We start from the raw sequence: 14,618 nt of genomic DNA, 5'->3' as shown, positions 1-14,618 counted from the left end.
TCCCTGTCCCGCTTCTTTTTACTGTTCTGGCTTTTGCTTTTTCATTTTCCCCAAGACTTCTGTCACACTCGATAAAGCCGCCACCATGTCTCTCCGTCGATCCCTTCGATCGCGAAAGACACAAGATGACACCCCAGAACCAGAAGCTAACATGACCACCAGGTCTACGAGACAAACTCGTGCCTCCACTTCTGCATCTGCTTTAGTCTCAGTCTCTCGATCTTCATTGAATTCAGGAGATCGAAAGAGATCTCTCCGTCTGACTGTCAAAATGGCCTCCAGCAAATTGCGGGAAGCTACGGGTGCTGGTCGTTCTGCTGGACGGCGCTCAGTCAATGTGTTCCAGGAAGATCCCATTGTCTCGGGACCCCGCTCCAGTCGGAACCGAAAGAAGATTGTAGAAGTTGCTACAAGCGACGAAGAGGAAATTGACGACCAAGAAGAGGATGAAGTCGACGATGAAGATGCCCCTGGTGATGACGATGATGACGAAGATGCCGATGCTGACGCTGACGCTGATGCTGATGGCGACATCGATATGGACGACATCCAGCCTCAGGCGCCTACCAGGCGCGGTAAGATCACTCCTCCGTCTCGCGCCAAGCCGCCCAAGAGCGTGGAGGCCAAGGAGATGGAAATGGAAGAAGACGAAGAGGAAGAAGAAGATGATGACGAAGAGCCTATCTCCGATACGGATGAAGATGCCGAAGCCGAGGGTGAAGATCAGGATGAAATTGCAGTTCCAGACGTCAACGTTGATGATCTTGATGAACTCGACGAAGAGGACGAAATAGACGACGACATGGATAGTGATGCCCTCGCTATGCAAAGTGGCAAAACCACTAAACGCCAGCGGGGAAATCTGGGAAATGATTTCCTGCAACTTCCTATGGGTGAGAAAGCACATATTAACAATTTGCCGAAACCGAAGCTAACTATGAAATAGAGCCCCAGGTCAAGAAACATTTGACCGCCGAGGAGCGTCAGATGCGTCGTGCAGAGATGGCGCGGCGAAGGAAGAACCTGAGCGAGAAGCGGAATGAAGAGGAAAAGGTACACGCAACAAGTCACGTTCAGCATCCATTGGAGAATGTCCGCTAACATGAACAACAGATGGACACAATTAATCGACTGCTGAAGAAGCAGGCCCCCAAGCGGCGTGGTCGAGCTGCGGCGGCCGAGGCCGCTGATGGCACCCCCGGCCAAGAAGGCTCGGAGGCTGAGAAGGCCGACCCTACCATGGCGCGATGGATCAGCGGTCAAAATGGCTGTAAAGTCGCTGTGCCAGAAGAATGGCTGGGTACACCTACTGGGCGTGTCTTCGGCGCACCTACGATTCCCGCGGGAAAAATGGTTGAAGAAGTTTGATGTTACATGCAGAAACTACAACGGATTGGCGCTTATGGAAGGATTTTCGACTAAGGTAATCGGGAAACGGACTACATCATTTGCGAGGGACTAGGGTTGATTTTCTGCGTGTGCTGCGAATGGCGTTCAAAACATGCCTCTTCCAAATGTCAAGGTTTAAATGTCATGCAATACATCGACTGTTTCAAATGTTTTCCAGGTACACATAGATATGCCGATAAAACTGGGTTTTATATTCAATTAGTCGGCAACCCTCACTAGTAGTACGTGGGGCTAGCCTGTTCTAGGTCACCACTCAGTACTTCTACCCACAACTACTTCGAAACTGGTCATTGCGCCAATTCTATATATACAACGGCCTCCAGGGCCGGTCACAAGACCCGACAAGTGTGGTACACCGAGGCGTATGGTGCCGTGTGCGCTGGAGCTTCGGAGCGCGGGGAAGAGCATGGCTTCCAAGAGCATAGTGCGCAGAGAACAGGCCACTAGCACAATCATGCTTGGTGGTACTCAGGCCAGTTCAGTGTTCAGAATGCCACCTCAAGAGGAAGGCTGGTCATCGTCATTGAGTCGTCGACTTGGGATCTTGCTGAAAGTCGGCTTTGGTGGGAGCATTGGTGTCCTGATTCAGACCAACAGGATCAGACGGAGATGAAGTCTTCTGAGCGTGCTGTCTCTCATATTGAAGTTGCTGGAATGTTGGCTGGAAGGTATAGTAGCCTGTAGGAGATAGAACGATTCGAGGTTAGTGACTGACACCAGAGATGAGTTATTCTTGCTGTAGAGTAGATTTACCTGTGAAGATACCCACGCCAATAGCGAAAATGGCAGGGAAGAAATTGCGACTCATTTCGGGGGAATTGGGGGGTAGACGGCGAGATTTGCAGTTGGAGGTTGCGGAGGTGATGCGGGAAATCGGTTATCAGTTGGCTGATTAGCAGCCGGCGCGTCTGCTAAATTGCCCCGTTGGCACGCGTCGGGATCAAATTCCTCGCATTCAGACAGTTTGAATAGTTGTTCGACGTTTGATCTCCTTGTGTTTCGCGAATTTCAACCCGAGAATTATTTCGCTCACGTTTTTGTCGCCCTAAAACCACCCAATGACTGTTTAGAGACATGGGGGATCCCCGCCAAGGATGCAAATGGAATCGTGGCGACAACGAGGATATGTCCCCGACTCGGACGAGGAAGATGGATTCGATTCTCTAGATGCGAAGAACGGGAATGCCGAAAATAGCCCTGCTGTCGAAAATCTCGAATACATCGACAACCCTTCATCTTCGCCGAAGGAAGGGACGACGAGTGTAACGAAGGAGCAGCAAGAGCACGTTCGGGCTGAGAATGGCTCCATCACGCTCTCAGATACAGAGGAGGTGGCTCGTCGACACACGAATGGAGCAAGTTCTCACTTGACAAATGCCGCGCATGACGAAACGACACCAAAACAAAGAAGAGGACGCAAGACCTACGGCCTTCGATCGTCGGCTACGAAATCAACGAATCGCCGCAGTATCGAGCTGCGTAATACCAATGCCCCCGCAAAGAACACAGCCAGTATATACGATTTCCCAACGTCATCGCAGGAACATGACGGGCCTCAATCGAAGCCCTCGAGCCGCGAGTCTACACCGAAACCCTTGAAGGCCACAAGACCCTCGCAATCACAAGTTATAGCAGAGCCGCACACCTCGAGGGCAAACACACAGGATGAAACTTCAAGCACTCGGAGCTCCTCTCCTGACGAGCTGATGTTGATAACTCAGCCAACTCGGAAGAAAAAGCCCGTGGCCCAGCATGTCCAGCCAATAGAGGCGCCACAATTACCACCACCTCCACCAATACAGGATGCTTCGGATGATGATTCTCCATTATCTTCTGTACCGTCATCCTTGGGTTCTCCACCGGCCAACGATTCTACAGAAACACAGGCAGATGGTGGGATGAAAGCAGAACCAGAAAGACCGGCAGATAGGGAGGCAGATCTTCGACAGACAGTGCTCGTTGAACTGGATGCCAACCCGAACGATGCATTACCCCATCTTGATATCCCCGAAGAAGTGTTGCGAGAATTACCACATGCTGCTCAAAGAACATTCCGGAAGCGCAATGCTATCCAACTGCACCCGTACCATCTGGAATATATGAAGTTTAACCAGCAACTGGAAGCGCGGGGCGTCAAGCCTTTTGGTCGACCTGCGCAGCAAAGACAGCAGGTTACTGATGAAAGTCAAGGGCAAGATTCATATGACCCCAATGCACCTCCGTCAAGTCCCCCTCTTGAAGAGTATCTTCCACCGATAAGACATGAACGACATCGTGGCCCACAATCTACTGCGGAGCGCAACGACTCGGAGCATCCTCGGCCATCACAAACTCATCTGGCAAAGCGACAGAAGACTTCTCATTCTGGAACTCCCAAAGAACGTCGAAATTTACACAAACCGTCCAAACCTCGTGGCATCAGAGATAACAATATAGCTACAGCTACAGGGGCTCAAAACGGTATCTCCATATATGATCTATCATCTAGTCCTCCACACGCAGGCCGTTTATCTTCGACCTCAAGGACCCCTCGTGCCTCAGAAGGAGGGTTCCGGTTTCCTCGTGGGTGGTCACCGCCGGGAGAAGTTGCGAAATCTGGGGCACAGGAAACAGAAGAACCCGGCCAGGTCCAATCACCTGGTGCGGATACAGATGATGATGAGGAAGTACAGTCCATCTCGTCCAACGGCCAGAGTGATCAAGAAGAAACCAAGTCAGCTGCCGAAGAACGTGAAATTCGACGGTTCCAACGAATGATTCGAGGAGCGCTCCCTGCCTCACATGCTCGGCTGAATCAGAAGAAAAATGTAGATAAAGAAAAAGCCTCGCAACTAGATCGCCATGCTTCTTCGCAACGGCCGGATGGAAAGGGTGTTGCACGGAAGCTCATTCGAAAGGGTGATCGATCAAGGCAACCAGCAACGCAACAACCAAGAGGCTTGTTTGATCTTGGAGATTCTGACTCGGACGATGAGAACAACCGCAATGATGCCACAGGAAATGCTTCCATGGCCGATGACTCCAGCCAGAGGTTAACTGGCACCCTTGACCTTGAAGACCCTTTCGCGCTGGAAGGGGGTGATATCTCTGAGGATAATCGCATCGACAACATGTTTGGGCCTGTTCCGCGCAACTCAACAGGTTCTCGGCACAAAACAAACAGTTTGAAAAGGCCGAAATCGAAACAAAGTTTGCTCAATGGGGGGAGACAGCCGAAGAGACCTCGACAAACCCGAATGACCGATGCCTCGTATGGAGCACGAAGGACCAAGAAACCCTCAACCGCCCAGCGACCAAGGATAGGAATCTTGGATGCCCCAGATGTTGCCACTAAGCCTCGAACAGAGCAATCGCGCCTGCTTAGGGTAGCTACAAGACGACCACGCTCGCGTAAAGATGGAGGCAGGCAGAGCCCTACTCAGAAGTTCGTGAAACTGGCCTCAAGGGAGGACACAGTGGATGCAAATGAGTCCTTGCGAGATTGGAAAAGGGGAGCTATTCGGCAGGCCAAGATTAGCCCACCTCGTCCCAGAGCTCCCCAAAACCGGCATTGGACAACAAATCTTTCGATTCTCAGTGCTCGAACCAAATCGAATTCTAAAATCGGCCGGATACCGAACCAGTTCCTTGATGCAGAAGCATATTCCGACGTTTTAAACACCGACACAGTGGAACTGGAACATGCACAAGCACCGCCTGAATCTGGCGCAATATCAGTCCCACCAAACCAAGCCCCAGTGGCCGAGTCCTCGTCCCGTCGAAAACCAGAGCAGCACGGTCACACATGGGTTATTCCTAGGAATGTTGCCATAACATCTCTGAAGAGGAACACCATTAGGCCTGCAGCAACTAGTTTGGCTGGTCCTGGTAAAAGCCAAAAAGTGCTCCCGGCTATGTTCAACCAGTCATTGTCAATTCTCAACCGACACTATAAAAACCAGCGCACATCTCAACCTTACAAGCCCAGCTTGACTTTGGATCGATATGTCACCGACAGTGGATCATTGAGTTCTGGAGGCAACTCCTCACCCATGAATGCTTCTGTTGCCGCTGCTGCTGCTGCCGCCTCAGCTAAAGTACAAACTCAAGCACTAACCCATAAACCCCCCGCATCTCGACGGCGGTTAAAGAAGCATCCCCCCACCCGAGTCAATCTCGATGCCGACGAATTCCGTCAAAATCCAGATCCTGCTACCATAGTTTCTGATGACTCGGAAACTCTGACCATAACGGACGTCGGACATGCACGTCCTTCGACTTTCAGCGTCGGTGGGCTTTTCAACTGGCAACGCTTCTATCCGGTTGACTTCGGAGTACCATCCCTACGTGACAATACATTCTTCCACGAGAGTACATTCATAGGAAGCGGGGAATTATCTCGTTCGTTGCGAATCGCCGAGCGGAACTTCGATGGGGATGCCCCTCCATTCTCCATCGAGCTCAGAAACGAGACATTCAAATGGAGTCGCTGGAACGATACAGTATCATCGGAGATGGGGCAGGTCTTTGATGTCATAATTGATAATGTTGAGCGAAGTGCTGTTACTACCCCAGAGACTGGCATCACAGCTGCTCTAGGGGTGGCATCAAGGCTATACAGGTTGTTGATCAAATACATCACGGGTAACCTGGTTTTTATCGACCCGGTTGACCGTACGGGGTTTGTCACTAGAGCCATGGGGTTGGTCTCCCAGGTGAGAGATCCGTTGGCTGCCTTTCTGACTAGCGACGAATACAACAAGAGCGGGCTCGTCAAGATTGCTTGTTTCAACATGATTCTTTCGAACCAGATCTATCAAGTTGCTTCTCACCGGCTCGTCAGCCCTGCCCTTGCGACTGAAGCTTTTGATCTTGTCAAAATATCCGCTAAAGACGTTTCAGACTTGATCACGTCCAAGGTCGGTTCTTCTGAGTTCAAAGCATTATTCAAGGAAAACAATGAGCCTGAACGCCGCGAGTCGGGAATTCGCGATGAGTATCCATCGGCAGAGGCTTATGTTGTCACCAAACATCTTCTACGCAGCTCAGACAACTACAGGGGCTGCTTTGAAGATCTTCAGCTCGAGACTTTCAACAATGGACTTATTCGCAATGAAAGGGACGTGGGCAGCTTGGAAGATGGATGGCGTGGCATTTTTACAGTCTTGCCCCTCAACGAAATAGATCTGCTTGGGATTGCGCGCCCTGGTTATCAGTTGACAGCTGTCAACGACAATTGGAAATTAGCCAAACGGCTTCTCGCCCCAGCTCTGGACCATTTCGAGTCCAACTCTAAGGCACATCCTATTTCATACAACAGCTACTGTCGAACATTGTTCCTCAGATGTCATCGGCTTATCAATTCCTGGGGATGGAGAGAATGCAAACCTATCTTGGACACGCTATTCGACTTCTTCGCTAAGAATACCCTGCACAACCTGAAACTCGAGGAAGCTCGTGGCTCACCTTCATTTCTTGACGAACTTGATAGCAATCCTTCTCTGGATGCCCGAGTAGGGGAACCGTGTTTCCACACATTTCTCAAGATAATAGCAAGTGGGCTCCGCTTCTTGGCGAAGAGATATGACAAGAAAAAGATTCGAAACTTTGCCTGGCGTCTTCTGCCAAACCATGGCCGCGTATACCCGAAAGAGCAGCCCTTACAGCACGAGGACCTCGATGCACTAAGAAATCACCACGATCTTCTTAGCACCTTGTACTGGGCTGTTCCTGATGGGTGTCGCCCTCGACTAGAGACAATACGAAATCTGGTTCACCCTGCCACTTCACACCGCGAAGCGTGCAGTATCAATTTGCGCTCATGGTCAAGACTTGTTCGATTCAAGCTTTCTACGGATGAAGAGGTTTCGGGGCTCGATCCGTTTGGAGATTGGTATGGCTATTTCGTTACGGAGCTGCAGCAACAGCATTCATATGCTCGCAAAGAGATCGAGGCTCAAAACACAGGCGAAAATCGGGTTTCTCAACAGCTTGTTGAACGCACGATCTCCCAGAATCAGCGGCAGATCGAGACCTTGTTGAGCAATGCGCTTGGTGGGCTGCGGATTGCTGTGCAACTGGCCCCGAAACTAGAGCATGCACACAGGCTTGTTCTGAGAACTCCTTTCGAGTCTATCCTTGCACTTTTTAACCCCAAGCTCCCGCGCGTGAATGTCGTTGTATCTGAGGCACTGCAGGTCCTGGTTGCCTACACCCAGAAAGACGTTCCAGCTACATCAACACCAGATGCTTCTGCGGCAGTGAATACTGATGAGGACAGTCAGGAGTTCGGTGACTGGGATGCCATCCAGGCTGTTTGGGACCAGCAAACTTCACCAAGCGAGGGTATTGAACATGTGGATAAGGCTTTCCATCCGATTGTATCTCGTCTAGTTTCGAACTGCTTTGGTGAAGACCACTGTCCAGAGGATGCCGTTCTTCTCAACGTGGTAGCATGCTGGACATCAATCGCGCAGGTTCTCATTCGCCATGGCCTCCGAAATTGGGACAATTATTTGAGCGAGTTCGGTGATAATTCATGGACGCGGCTTCGACAGACAGTTCAGACAAGAAAGTTTGCACCGCTGTTCCTTGCGGCGTGCATCGAAAAGGACGCGCAGATTGTTTCTGATTGCCGAATCCAAGTTATGAGCATGTGGATGTCGTCGCTGGTCGAGCGCTCCTCGATGATGAAGTTTCAACATCGTCTCACGGAGGCGCTTTTGAACGGAAGTCCCACAGACCCCTTGCTTGGAAATCTTCCGTTCTCCAAGGATAAGAAGATTGACCGGTATACCATCACATTGGAGGAAATTGCCTCTCGGCGACTATCTCTCCTCTCGAGCCTATCATCTAATATGCGTGAGCAGCTCCAGGACATGGAACTTTCAGGCAGTCGGAACTTCTCTGTGACAAAACAAGAGTACTCTGAGATGCTTCAGCGGGTAATGACGTCCATGAAAGATAACTACCAAGAGCTAGGCAACGGAACAGCACAGGCTGTTCAAGGAGAATACGTTGAGTTCGTGCAATGCGTCATCGGTTTCCTTCAGCAACATACCAGCGACATCAAACCCATCGACCCCTTCTTCACGGACCCTGCTTCGTTCCCTTTGCCGTCTACAGACCCACGCTACATTGTTGCGAAGCTCAAACGCTACGAGTCAAAGTTGTCGTCCAGCAAAGAGATCCAGACCTTGACTGGGTTCGTCCAGAGCATTTCCGAGCGCGCCGCCATTGACGGCCAACAGAGCTACCTGGTTGACCAGTTGCACACATCGATGAAGAATACCTACGAAGCCGGAGACAATGCCAAACCCACTCTCCGCGCCGTGCTCTTGCAATGTGTGTTTCCAGCATATCTCGAAGCGACGCTTCCCAACCGCGCTGCCTGGATCCTCTGCCGTCCTGTCATCCAGACCATCACGCTGGAGTTCAAGAACCTCCTGTGTAACATAGACACTCTGGATCCAGCCTCCGTGTCTTCTGTCATCGATATCATCGATGTTGTATGCCGAGCCTCCTGTCAAGCACTGGCTGTGGTTGCCTCCCGTCGCCATCGTCTGCAAAGTCCTCCAACTTTACTCATGCTTGCCGCCTTCCTTGATATGATCTCCTCGGCACTACCAGTGGTAGATTACATCGATCGAACCACCGGTGCTGGGGAGGTTATTCTCACATACATTGAGTGGATCCGCGATTTCGCGAAAGCCGTGAGCAAATGTCTACACAACATAGATTCAGACGCAGACTTGTCCTCGAGTAGTGCCCATATCGCATTCCCCGCGATGCCGCCGCCCTCTGATAGCAGGAAAACTGAGCTATTTAGCACGGCTAACAACATCGCTTCGAATGATCTCCAAATCTATCTCAGAAAATGGTCTTATCATCAGAACAAGTATTACTTCATTCGTCCCGGTCATGAGTCACAGGAGATCACGATCGAGCCCAAGATTGCTGGTCTGGTGGCTAGTCGCAGTGAAGCGCAAAAGACTTTTGAAGATGCGGCGGTGGGATTCGTTGATCGTGCAAAGGCTCTGGAGTTACTGTCTTGACCGTGTGGTGGCTTTTCTTTCGGTTTTTATATACACGGCGTTCTTGGAAGAAACTTTAACGTGTCACGAATGTTAGAAAAAAATTAATAATGTTCTCTTGTGCCATATTGACAATGTTGCTGCTATAATGGAGGCTATAGTCTTCGGGTCCGAATGTACCTGTACGCTATACTGTATCTCTAATAGATATAGTAATGATAATGACTATGTACTCTTAGTGACTTGGGTGAGAATGTTGAGCAAGGGCATGTTTATGCAAGGGCTATCTATGCCAACGGGTCCAGTGCAAACAGCCCCGAATCAATTAGGGCTGCATACCCAGACAAGCCTGGATATGCAGGTCACCATGGAATGCAATCTCCGTGGAATGCAATCTCCGATGAACAGCGAATCTCCATTGAACGTTATGATCTAGAACCCCCCTTGGTTTAAATATGTCTCAGATCCAACGTGTTATATATCATTCTCTCCGATTCCATGACTTCAATATCAGGGATCTGGCACTATCCTTTTTGGTTTCTACCCTTTACCACCCGCCAGAAGTGCAATATCAACATCCTCATCAAGCTCTTTTCTCTGTCAGAAACTATAGGGTATTCATTCTTTTGCAATCGGAGAATCTTCCTGCCTAATTGGTAACCAACCCGTCGAAAGATAGTGATTGGCCCAGCTTTCCAGCGCCAATGAACCCAGATGCCACCCTCTTGAAGCACAATGACGAAGCCCGTTTGTCGTGTTCTGATAATATAGCGAGTTGAATAACACTCTGCGGAAGACGATTTCCCCCGTGATTGTTTGTGTCGTCATTCCGAAATTCAATCATGCGTATGGGCCACGAGCAGAAGGCCTCAGGTAAGGGGGTCCGCCACCCGTCGGAAGTACCTTGAACAGCGATATCGGTGTTAATCCTCGATTCGAGTTGTACCTAACATTTTCATATGCCCAACACATTTATTTTTCTCGATCAGCTGGCGTAAAATGCCTGAATTGAGCATAGTGTCTGTGATACTCAACACTACTGTAGCATTTCAAACCCCCATTGAATCCCTTTTTGGAGCGTGATAGACGGGCACTGGGCAGTCCAGCAATACCATATGCCGCAGAAGCAAAAAAGCAAAAACAAAAAGTGGAATCACACGGGAAATCCGCGAATACTACACAATCTCACGTGGATGTAATGGAATGTCGGGTGTTACAATATTCTGCGGGAAGAAGGAAACAAGTTTCATACTCGCCGTTGAAGTTATTATCCAAGGTTTATATTGGTATTTTACTTGTCTCGCCTTATTTGTTTTTCGGGTTTACGTTTTGGGAAGTATAATATTATAATATAGTTGACGAAGAACTATATAATCTGTTAGCGAACCTTGAACATCCACATCATTGAGAAAATTAACTTATAAATTTAGCGACTATGATTTGGAAATCTCTCTTCAGTGCTGTTGCCATATTGGCACATATCCTCCTAGCTTTAGCTGCCCCAACTCCCGATTCAGACTTGACTAGTCAGGCGTCAGACAAATATGTCTTCGCCCACTTCATGGTTAGCACTCTAGCACCTGACTACTTTCCATTCCGATTAATTGACATAGATCCCATGAACCTAGGTCGGTATAGTAAAAGACTACCAACTGTCAGACTGGAAAGAAGACATGACCACAGCCCAATCCATCGGCATCGACGCATTCGCCCTGAACTGCGCAAGTATAGACAGCTATACACCAACCCAACTAGCCCTAGCCTACGAAGCAGCGGAACAAGTCAACTTCAAAGTATTTATCTCCTTCGATTTTGTCTATTGGACCAATGGGGACACAGCAAATATCACAGAGTATATGAAACTATATGCAGGTCACCCAGCGCAGATGCAATACAAGGGAGGCGCGGTAGTAAGTACCTTTGTCGGAGACAGTTTCAATTGGGATGCAGTGAAGCAGGGTACGCCACATCCCATTTACGCATTGCCAAATCTCCAAGATCCGGCCGAGGCTACCACCGACCCTGCTCAAAGCGCTGATGGCGCGCTCTCGTGGTTGGCTTGGCCTACCGATGGGGGAAACAGTATTATCCCAGGGCCGATGACTACCGTTTGGGATGATAAATTTGTTCATTTCCTCGCGGGGAAAACTTATATGGCTCGTTAGTAACCCTTGACTACATTTCTGGGTTCTGAGTTGAACTGACTCGATGATAGCCGTCTCACCCTGGTACTCAACCCACTTCAACACCAAAAACTGGGTTTTCGTTTGCGAGAATCTGCCAACATTACGTTGGGAGCAAATGCTTTCCCTTCAGCCGGACCTAATTGAGATTATCACATGGAATGGTACGCTAACCTTATATATTCCTGGGAAATCCTCAAGAAAACTCTCTTCTAACCGCAGTTATACAGACTACGGCGAATCCCACTACATCGGCCCGTACTCAGCCCACCACAGCGACGACGGATCATCCCAGTGGGCAGCAAACATGCCGCACGATGCCTGGCGCAATCTATTTAAACCCTATATTGCAGCCTACAAATCTGGAGCAAAAACCCCTACCGTGGAAGCAGACGAAGTCGTGTACTGGTACCGGCCTACGCCCAAGGGCGTCGTGTGCACTGGTGATAACCTCTCTGCACCAATGGGTGCCAACATGCTCAGCGATAGTATTTTTGTCGCGACAATGTTGACGACTCCGGCTACTTTGACTGTGCAGAGTGGGAATAATGCTCCTGTTAGCATTGATGTTCCGGCGGGGATTGTTACTTCGAATGTGACTATGGGCGTTGGGGCCCAGTCTTTCAAGGTGACTCGCGATGGACAGACGATTTTGAGTGGTCAGGGGGGTTTGGCTGTTAAGGATAGCTGTGTGCATTATAACTTCAATGTTTATGTTGGATCGATTACTGGGGGTGGTAGGTAGTAACATTTGATATTGTGGAGTATGTCTTGGGGATTGTCTCACAGGAGTACGAGTACATAAGCTAAACTATATTGGATATGTCCACCTATGTTGTACTGTGTATTATTATTATTACTCCGTAGAGGATGTTTTCTTAAGATCCCGTGTCTCATTTGATCTCCGAGTCCCGGACAGCGTACTACTCCCGCTGATAGGGCACTTAGATCTACCACGATAGGGGTTTGCCGCGGGCTCTATCATTTTTGATTTTGATTTTGTCTTTGATTTTTTTGTTTCTATTTTAATAAATACTTTCATTGCTAACGTCCACATATTTCGAAGTGACAAAAATATATGGCTCCTCATCGACGCGTCGCTGTTATTGGAGCAGGGCCTTCTGGCCTGGCAGCTGTGAGGGCGCTTGAGCAAGAAGGATCATTTGATTATATCCGAGTTTTCGAACGGAAGGATAGGGTTGGTGGCTTATGGTTAGTATGTATTTTTGTTCAATAATACTGTTTACTGACCAAGACACGTCTTTACAGGGCCTATGAGCCGGAGCCAGATAGTTTCCAATTGAACACCAAAAACGAGGTCACTGCAATTCCCAGTGAACTTGGACCCAGCACTCCATGTCTTACGCCAGCAACTCCGGAGCCTCAAGGTCTCCGGGGAGCGGCCTACGAGACCCTCGACACTAATGCCGGGGCCCGCACAATGGCCTTTACGCATACGCCGCTGCCAATGGCCAACTCGATAGCCTCAATCCGAAAGTTCGGCCGAGACAATCCATCTCGACCGCGTCACGTTGTTTTACGCTATCTAGAGGAGTTATTCGTTCCATTTTTACATTTACTTGTGCTTGGCACCACTGTTGAAAAGGCCGAGAAAACCGATGATGGTCAATGGAAACTCACGCTACACCGTCGAAATGTCGAACACGGCACGTCAAATCCATCCAAGGATTACTGGTGGGAGGAGCGATTTGATGCATTGGTGGTAGCTTCGGGACATTTTACAGTTCCTAATATTCCCAACATCGAAGGTCTAGTCGAGACCTGCACGGAGTTTCCGGACAAGTTTGAACATTCGAAATCCTGGAGATCTCAGGGCTCATATGTCAATAAGGTGCGTTATGAGGAACAATTGAGACAAGTATTGCAGTTGCCTGCATACTGATCCTTGGATGATTTCAGAAAATTGTCATCGTCGGTGGTGGCATATCTGCTGCAGACCTTGTCGAGGACTTGCACCAAATCGTCAAGGGCCCGCTTTATGTTTCCCGACGTAGCGACGTGGGCTTTCTTGAAGATGCATGGTGTCTTCCCAACGTGGTCAATAAAACGACAATCTCGCGCATATCCCCTGACTGTGGTGGCACGGTGGAATTCCAGGACGGGACAAGCATCAACGGCGTCGACAAGATCATTTTCGCCACGGGATACAAACTGTCATATCTGTTTTTGCCTTTTGAGGCTGTTACTCCCCAGAACAGACTGGCCGGATTCTACCAGCACATTTTCCGTATCGGGGATCCTTCCCTTGCTGTTATCGGACAGGTAAGTCTGTCCCGTCGATTCCATTCGCAAAACCACAGGATTCGAAACATTATAGAAATCCGTGCTAACTCGTCCGCAGGTTCGAGCAGCAATTAGCTTTCGAATCTACGAGTATCAGGCTGTGGCGGTTAGTCGCTTCCTAGCCGGGTGTTCCAAAGACTTGCCCAGCAAAATAGAACAAGAGGAGTGGGAGGAACGGAGACTAGAGTACAAGGGGCCTACTGAGCTGTTCCACGAAATAAAGCCTGATTTCGTGGACTACTATGGTTGGTTGCGAGAATTCGCAGGTCACCCAACAGGAAAGCCTACGGAATATCTATTGCCGGAATTCGAGGATAATTGGGTTCAGAGTGATATAGAAATCCTGTTGGCAAGACAGCAGTATTGGGCGGCTTTCCGAGCTAAACATCGCGCGTTGGATTATATAGCAAAAGCATCAATTTGAGAATACCTGTATCAATATTTTGAATGAGTGATAGCTGACTGTGGTCAACCGTAGCCTCGGGGTTGAGTCCTTTGTGTTTGAATATCATCCAATGTGATTAAAATGTACAGTATCCATTACTTCGATTGACTGAATTCTTCATTTAGTTGTTGCATATTGACGAGAGTTCTTGATTCAAGGAAACAAATGGAGAGGATTGACAAGTTCAATATAAAACATAGGACTCGAGTGGAGGTGAGTATATCAGTAGATCTATACCTAAGAGAAGCCTACGAGGCTAAGACA

At 49.1% G+C, this 14,618-nt stretch overlaps 4 protein-coding genes across 4 annotated transcripts; 3 read left to right on the top strand and 1 right to left on the bottom strand.

The window, feature by feature from the left end:
• Window positions 1–85: 85 nt before the first annotated feature.
• Window positions 86–1,546, top strand: N7455_010002 (PAPA-1-like domain-containing protein; the record flags this gene model as incomplete). The annotated part of the gene is made up of 3 exons (XM_040957511.2): window positions 86–893; window positions 947–1,053; window positions 1,114–1,546. The coding sequence occupies 3 exons, from the start codon at window positions 86–88 to the stop codon at window positions 1,366–1,368; spliced, it is 1,170 nt and encodes a 389-aa protein (XP_040812058.2). The 3' UTR covers window positions 1,369–1,546.
• Window positions 1,547–1,804: 258 nt separating this feature from the next.
• Window positions 1,805–2,253, bottom strand: N7455_010001 (uncharacterized protein). Its single transcript, XM_040957429.2, has 2 exons — window positions 2,164–2,253; window positions 1,805–2,088 (listed from the first exon to the last, which is right to left on the bottom strand). Exons 1-2 carry the CDS (start codon window positions 2,216–2,218, stop codon window positions 1,931–1,933), a joined length of 213 nt encoding a protein of 70 aa, XP_040812084.2. The 5' UTR covers window positions 2,219–2,253; the 3' UTR covers window positions 1,805–1,930.
• Window positions 2,254–2,504: 251 nt separating this feature from the next.
• N7455_010000 (uncharacterized protein) lies at window positions 2,505–9,443 on the top strand (the record flags this gene model as incomplete). Its single annotated transcript, XM_040957440.2, has 1 exon — window positions 2,505–9,443. The coding sequence occupies one exon, from the start codon at window positions 2,505–2,507 to the stop codon at window positions 9,441–9,443; it is 6,939 nt and encodes a 2,312-aa protein (XP_040812033.2).
• A 1,414-nt stretch (window positions 9,444–10,857) lies between these two features.
• N7455_009999 (uncharacterized protein) lies at window positions 10,858–14,333 on the top strand (the record flags this gene model as incomplete). Its single annotated transcript, XM_040957376.2, has 8 exons — window positions 10,858–10,986; window positions 11,051–11,582; window positions 11,638–11,769; window positions 11,836–12,342; window positions 12,721–12,817; window positions 12,875–13,457; window positions 13,526–13,888; window positions 13,968–14,333. The coding sequence occupies 8 exons, from the start codon at window positions 10,858–10,860 to the stop codon at window positions 14,331–14,333; spliced, it is 2,709 nt and encodes a 902-aa protein (XP_040812080.2).
• Between the last annotated feature and the right edge of the window lie 285 nt (window positions 14,334–14,618).

Source organism: Penicillium solitum, assembly GCF_028829755.1.
Source record: "Penicillium solitum strain IBT 25940 chromosome Unknown utg000008l_segment0_segment0, whole genome shotgun sequence".
Lineage (NCBI taxonomy): Eukaryota > Fungi > Ascomycota > Eurotiomycetes > Eurotiales > Aspergillaceae > Penicillium > Penicillium solitum.
This window is presented reverse-complemented; position numbering and strand designations above follow the sequence as displayed.

What these genes read in the sequence shown, in the direction of transcription:
- N7455_010001 (XM_040957429.2), bottom strand. Translation starts at nt 2,218, where the DNA reads ATGAGTCGCAATTTCTTCCCTGCCATTTTCGCTATTGGCGTGGGTATC. An exon ending in TGGCGTGGGTATCTTCACAG is followed by an intron (nt 2,089 to 2,163) that starts GTAAATCTACTC and finishes TATCTCCTACAG; the next exon opens with GCTACTATACCTTCCAGCCA.